At 32.5% G+C, this 7124-nt stretch overlaps 1 protein-coding gene across 1 annotated transcript; it reads left to right on the top strand.

The window, feature by feature from the left end:
* Positions 1-5847: 5847 nt before the first annotated feature.
* On the top strand, positions 5848-7047 carry LOC120268949 (xyloglucan endotransglucosylase/hydrolase protein 9). The gene is made up of 2 exons (XM_039276223.1): positions 5848-6048; positions 6146-7047. Exons 1-2 carry the CDS (start codon positions 5895-5897, stop codon positions 6859-6861), a joined length of 870 nt encoding a protein of 289 aa, XP_039132157.1. The 5' UTR covers positions 5848-5894; the 3' UTR covers positions 6862-7047.
* Positions 7048-7124: the final 77 nt, after the last annotated feature.

Below are 7124 nucleotides of genomic sequence, written 5' to 3'. Positions count from 1 at the left end.
TTAGGCACTTCAAAACTTTCCTGATTAACGCTTCTGATTTATATATTTTCCAGTCTTTCAATTTTTATTTTTATTTTAGCTTCATCATTTGTAATTTTTAAAACAAATGCTCACATAAACTATATAATACTTAAGGCCTAATTCTATTCGAACTAAAATTCTTATTGAGACAAACACTTTATACTCGATGCAATAGATCTAATATTCATTTGCATACGTTTCTAAAGTTAAAATTAATTTAACAATTTTATATAATTTTATATTTAAAAATAAATAATTAAAATATTAGAAATATAAAAGATTTAAAAAGTTTTGTGAAGTGGTAAAAATTTTACGGATCTCATTAACCTTGTTATATATATTATATAAAATAAATAAAATTATGAATTTATTAAAATAAAGATAAATAAAAAAGACAAAAAACAAAAAGTAATACATGAGTCCACATGATGTATTTAGCCATTTACATGAAATTAATATTGTTGGTGCGTGCCTTGGATCCTCATTTGTTTTAGCCATTTACACATAATCTTTACAATCTTTTTTTATACTTTTTTAGAATATATATTTTATCAACGTATTATATTTTGATAAATTATATATATATATATACGCAAATTGTTATTTAAGGTAAATCCCATATGATAAACACTATCTCTCACACACATTTCAACTGTAAACAAATTAAAACAAATAAAAGTCTTCATAAATAAACCATAAAACATGTTGAAGTCCTGTTTATAATGCTGACTTAGATTTGACAAGTGGGGCCCATTTACTTAATTATTACTCATTTTACTTTTTTTTTAAATAAAATAAGATAAAATAAAATAAAAAAGAAAAACATGTTTCCGGTCTGTTTATATATGCACGCTCCACCCGTACAAACACAAGAACACCAATCATTCAACCTTCTGGATCACATTTCATCCTAGTAATGCCCCTACTTCATAGGGTTATTTCGGGAACATTATTTTTCGTAATTCTACTTTCTGCCCTCAGCGTCATTTTGGGAACAATAATTTTAGTTGGTCCCCCATAAAGAGACAAAACACATAACACTAGTATTATTATTAAAGAGGCAAAACACATAACACTATTATTATTATTATTATTATTATTATTATTATTATTATTGTGCATAATATCTTACTTAACAGATGAGATAATTATTGCATTATTATTTTTTATAATATTTTTTTATTATATTGTTGTGAGCTTAAGATAATCATTGCTCTAATTGTGTCAACAAAAATAGATTACCAATGTTTGATTTAATTAATTATTAATTTGAAATCATTTTTTTGAATAACTTTTATTTGTTGAGCTCATTGGTTTCCTTTTTTTATTAGAAATATTTTTTGAAAAAAATAAAAATCAAAATGAATGGTACTCCTCTGTCCCATTTTATCTGTCCATTTTTAAAAAAATGTCCCTATATATATATATATATATATAATCAATTGTAGAATAATAATAATAACACAATATATAATAATATGATAAACATTATAAAACACACAATAATTAGGGAAAAATATTTATTTGAAAAAAAAATTATGAGGAGTCATAACATCTTGATTATAATTGATAAATATTGGTTAAAATGTGAACACACAATTATCATTCAAACATACCATAGGGTTTTAATATTCTCATTTGTGAAATGATAATGATAGGGTTTTAATATATAGGATACAATAGGAATTCTACATGTAGGTGAAGGCCATTAATGATATTTTGCATTATTTTAAAAAAACAATAAACATCCACTCCCCCAAAAGACCCCAATTTGGGGAGTGGATTGAGTGAGGAGGGTGCCTCCTCACCCCTCCTCACCCTCTTTCACTCCCCCAACCAAAGAACACCCACACCCCCCAACACCCCCTCACCCTCCTCCCTCCCCCAACCAAACAGAGCCTAAAGTAAAAGTTGAATACATAACAAATGGAGGAGAAAAAGAATTAGGTGTCAATTATTATGGGAGAAGTGGGATAAATCATCTCACTTCACCTCACTTCTATGTTCTTTTGTCCTAAAACCCATTTCCCCCTTCCAAACTTTTTTTTAAACTTATAAAATTCCATTTAATACTTGAACTTTCTGTCTCATTCAAAACTTTTTTTGACATATACTGAAAGTAATATTACTTCTCTTTCTTTACTTCTAATTATTTTAGAAAATGAGAAATAGATAAAGTAAAAGTGAGTACTTACCTTTGTTCATATTTCAATTTGAGCATCAATATTCAAAACATATCAAAGTGAACAATAACATTTAATTTGATTACAGCAGTGATGTTGTTGAGGTTTTCTGGCGAGAAATCAGTGACTCGGACTCCACCTCATATTCACCCATGGAGGCTGCCATAACAGTAATTTCTCCACGTATGCTCTTCTCCTCTATGGCAGCTGCCACATCAGCTTTTTATCCTCTTTTCTCATCATCTTCTTCCCTTTTTCTCTCCCACAGTCGGTAACCTAAGAAATCAAAGAGGTGATATTCAATCTATGACCAGCCTAAGGTCACCAACAACAACCAAACGGTGGGGGACTCCACAGAGGAAGGCGCCAGTGTTCACCAAACAAAGCTCAACTTGTGTTTCACATTTCTGGGAAGCTTGGCATTAATTACTACACAATTGATTTTTGTGGAACTAGGGTCATGGATGGAACCAGGGGGGCTAGAGGGGGCTTTCAGCCCCCCTGCCCATCGATGGTCACCTATCTTTGCCTGCAGATTGTAGCCCTTCCCTCCCCAAAGCTGTAGGGCCAAGCTCTAAAGGCGGCTCCTTATCTCCTTTCCTTAAATTCTACTTTCGGGTTGTCAAGACGGTTATTGAGATGGGAAGATTTAGCTATCAGCCGGCTACGGTCAAGGAAAAAAATACCCTAGATAAGTTGAGAATTTGAAATCCATGGGAATCATTTGATTGGATTAGATTGTTTTTAATGCTTCGTGATCAGTACAATTTACATTGGATTGTATTTTTTTAAATGCCACGTGATATGTACAAGTTACATTAAATTGTATGCTATTTAATATCTTGTGATTTATACACGTTACATTGAATTTATAACCCAACCACCAGATGCCAGTAGGCTTATGTTTTATAGGCCAAGGAGAGGCAAGACAACTAGCCGATTTAAACTAAGTTGTGAAAATTTTTTGTATTGGTTTGCATTCTTGCAATTCTGTACATTAGTTGGAGATAATAGTAAGTATATTAGTATTTTTTTCTGTTATTGGATCATGTATTGCTTTTTAATGTAAATGAGAATGAATGTATAAAATTTTGGGTGAAAAACATAGAACATGATTGGTAACTTCATTCTTGTGATACGACTACAATATGTTTGATTAAATGCCTCAATGAGATCATTGAAAATGTAATGTTGAGAATATCAAATATTACACATCAATATATATCACAAACGTATATATGTATAATTAAATAAAGTTGAGTGTAATGTCTACATAACAAAATGCGTAAAAAAAATGTTAAATCTACATTATAAAATGCATAATAAAATAGATTGTTTTAATCAAAGATTACATTCACACTATTTTGTATTGAAAATATTTGTTATGTTGAATCAACTTTTCTTTGATATTTTACCCTTAGTCTCTCCTACCAATAAGTCCCGGTTCCATCCCTAACTAGGGTAGCTCATCAATGCCTATAGATATATTCACTTGCTATAGATATATCACTTGAATTATACGTAAATAAACACACAAATATGCGGGAAGTAACTAAATTTGCTGCAGAAATACAGTATATAGTGCACACCAACATTCCAAAAAAATACATTATGTAGACCACCAATCTTCCTAGAAATGTGAGACATCCGCACTTCCCCGCGTGGAGGCCCCACCATTTACCCGCTATCAGCGACGTCGGGTTGGTCGGAGACTGAATGTCACCTCTTTAATTTCATAAGTTATTGGCCGTGGAGAGAAAAAGAAGATGATGAGAAAAGATGGTAAATATGTTGATGTGACAACTGACATGGAGGAGAAGTGCATATATGGATAAATTGTTGATGCGCCAGCCTCCACAGGTGAAGATGTCCAATGTCCATATCATTGAATTTTTGTTAGAAAATCCCAAGTCTTTTCAGTGTAACCAAATTAAAAATTAGTGCTCACTATAATATGTTTTGAACATTGGTGCTAAAATTGAAATATGACCAAAAGTTAGCGCTCATCGGTGCCAAAATTTTTTTTTTAAATCTATTCATTTCTAATTATATTTTTGATGAAACAGATGAGACGGACAAATAAAATGGAGCGAGGCAGTAATTAAATTCCGAAATAATAGTTTATGGGCAGGCATTATAGGAAGAGAAGATAAGAATGAGAAAAAGAAACTTTGGAGCATGTGGGGCAATTTGGGAACAAAAACTGAGAAAGCTTACGAATGAAGAGTGGGGCGCTGCAAGAGCTCTTAAAAATATCCAACCGTTGAGAAGCACCAGCTGGCATCAATCTTTTCCTTTCAATGAGCATAAATATGTTATGGCGCTTCCCACGAGATAAAGGGCACCCTTATTTATCTATTTATTAAATTAAAGAGTCACCAAAAACAATACTCAAAAAAGTCACCCACTCTTCAAACCCACTCTTCAATCACCATTCACCCAAGAAAAAAAAAATGAATTGGGGAAAAAGGCTACATTTTAAAACTTAGTTTTCGATAAGTATATAAATAGTTATAATTAATTAAATATATGTCCTTGCAAAAAAAGGAAAAAATATTTAATTTTTAAAAATAATGAAAATATTTATCACCTAATAAAATATTTGATTTTCATGAGTAGTTAAGGAATTTTGACATGAATAAATAAAAAATATGTGTGGAGTGTTTGTCCAGTCAAAATAATAATAATAATAATAATAATAATAATAAAGTCATTACATTTATCATTTTAAAAAATGTATTTATTAATTAAAATTTTTAAAAATAGTAATATAAATAAAAATTTATTAATAATTTTAAAAGATAAAAAATTGTAAATTGAAAGTTTTAATTTTAATAATTAATTGAATTAAAATTTCATTTACAACCAATTACAAATTGCTTTTATACATGCACCTTTGTTTAATTCAACAACCAAATAGTACTTTTAAAAATATCCAATTTAACACAGCAATTCTTAAATTAAACCCATTTAGCTAAAACAAAAAATTTATTCAAACTACCCTAAATTTTAAAAATATATTTCAAACCCTTTTCCACCATAGGATTAGGATCTTCAATTTTTATTAAGAAAAATAATAAAATATCAATTACTCTTTTTACAGAAATAATAAAAAAATTAATTTCAAATTAAAATCATATAAAATAGAATTTTTGTTAATAAAATGATCGCATCAAATAAAGTAATGTTGTGATAAAAAATTTATCCTGCGTCTCTCTCTAACCAAAACAAAGAGTAACTAATTGTAAATTTTTTAATTCAACATATAATTTTTTTAAAAAAATATATATATACATTAAAAAAAAAAATTAGAACAAATGAAAGGTACAATTTAAGTGTACCTCCAAAACAAGGTGCCCTTAGACAAGCATAGGGCACCACCAAATGCCCTTAGCTGGAGCTTTTAACCACAGCCAAACCGTACACCAAGCCAGTTCCATACAGCTGTAAAAATCCACCACGCGTCAGTCTTCTATTCGCCAACCTCCAGAATCAATTCTTTAAGTGACAGTGACACACCCTTCCCTTCCAGCTCCTTCCCAGCTAAGCAACAAAACGCCCCCAACGGCTACCTCCATCTTACGTGTCACTCCTAATCTACGTGGCACTCCTCCACCCCCTCTACTCTATAAAACCACTAAGACGATCACCACCCCTCTCACTCACCATCTCACCATCTCACTAACAAAAATGAAGTATTCGTATCTTGTAAGTCTCATTTGCATTGTTACTTTCTTTCCATTATCATCAGCCAGGTTTGAGGACCAGTTCCAACCGAGCTGGGCTTTGGACCATATCCTCCAAGAAGGCGACACTGTCAAGCTCAAGCTCGACAGCTCTTCTGGTAACAGAAAAGAAAAAAAAACCATTATTGATTAAAGGATGATAAGCATGAAGAAATTTTGAACATGAACTTGAATTTGTTATGCTTGTTTTTTCAGGTGCAGGCATTGCTTCAAAATCCAAATACTTATATGGGAAAACAACGGCGGAGATGAAGCTAGTGCCGGGAGACTCCGCCGGAACAGTGACGGCGTTCTACATGTCATCAGACGGAGAAGCGCACAATGAGTTTGATTTTGAGTTTCTTGGGAACACAAGTGGTGAACCTTATCTGGTTCAGACAAATGTGTATGTGAATGGAGTTGGTAATAGAGAGCAGAGGATGGATTTGTGGTATGATCCAACTCTGGATTTCCATAACTATTCCATACTTTGGAATCCGAAGCAGGTGATGTTTTTGGTTGATGATACACCGATTAGGGTTTATGAGAACAGGGAAGAGGAAGGGTTGGTGTTTCCGAAAAGTCAACCGATGGGGATTTATAGTTCGATATGGAATGCGGATGATTGGGCGACGCAAGGGGGGAGAGTGAAAACAGATTGGAGTCACCAGCCGTTTGTGACGGAGTTTAGGGAGGTGAAAATGGAGGGATGTGAGGTGGTGGAAGGGAAGGAGGTGGAGGAAGAGGTGAAGAGGTGTGGGGAGAGTTGGGAAGGGAAAGAAGGGAGGTATTGGTGGAAGGAAAAGGAGATGGAGGAGTTGAGTGTGCATCAGAGTCATCAGTTGGTTTGGGTTAGAGCTAAGCATCTTATTTATGATTATTGTTTTGATTCTGGTAGGTTTCCGGCTTCGCCACCAGAGTGTAAACGGTGAATTGTTGAAACTTATTTCCTTGGAATTTTATTTCTAGTGTTGTTTTTGGTTTTTTAGTGGTGGTGGTGATGTATGTATGTAAAAAGAAGAAGGGATAGTGAACTTCTTGTTCTTTTTGTTTGTATTTTGTTTAGAGGTTACTTGTAGGGTTTGAATTATTAATGAATGGTGTGTTTCTCGGAAAGATATTTATGTGTTGGCAAGTGGTGGTACAGATATTTATTTTCAGTGCAGTGCAAGGGTGGTTTTTCTTGTGTTTCTGA

The sequence above is a fragment of the Dioscorea cayenensis genome, chromosome 9, assembly GCF_009730915.1.
Source record: "Dioscorea cayenensis subsp. rotundata cultivar TDr96_F1 chromosome 9, TDr96_F1_v2_PseudoChromosome.rev07_lg8_w22 25.fasta, whole genome shotgun sequence".
NCBI classification, from domain to species: Eukaryota; Viridiplantae; Streptophyta; class Magnoliopsida; order Dioscoreales; family Dioscoreaceae; genus Dioscorea; species Dioscorea cayenensis.
Note: the sequence above shows the minus strand (reverse complement) of the source record. Positions and strands in the feature narration are given on the sequence as shown.

What these genes read in the sequence shown, in the direction of transcription:
- LOC120268949 (XM_039276223.1), top strand. Translation starts at nt 5,895, where the DNA reads ATGAAGTATTCGTATCTTGTAAGTCTCATTTGCATTGTTACTTTCTTT. An exon ending in CAAGCTCGACAGCTCTTCTG is followed by an intron (nt 6,049 to 6,145) that starts GTAACAGAAAAG and finishes TTGTTTTTTCAG; the next exon opens with GTGCAGGCATTGCTTCAAAA.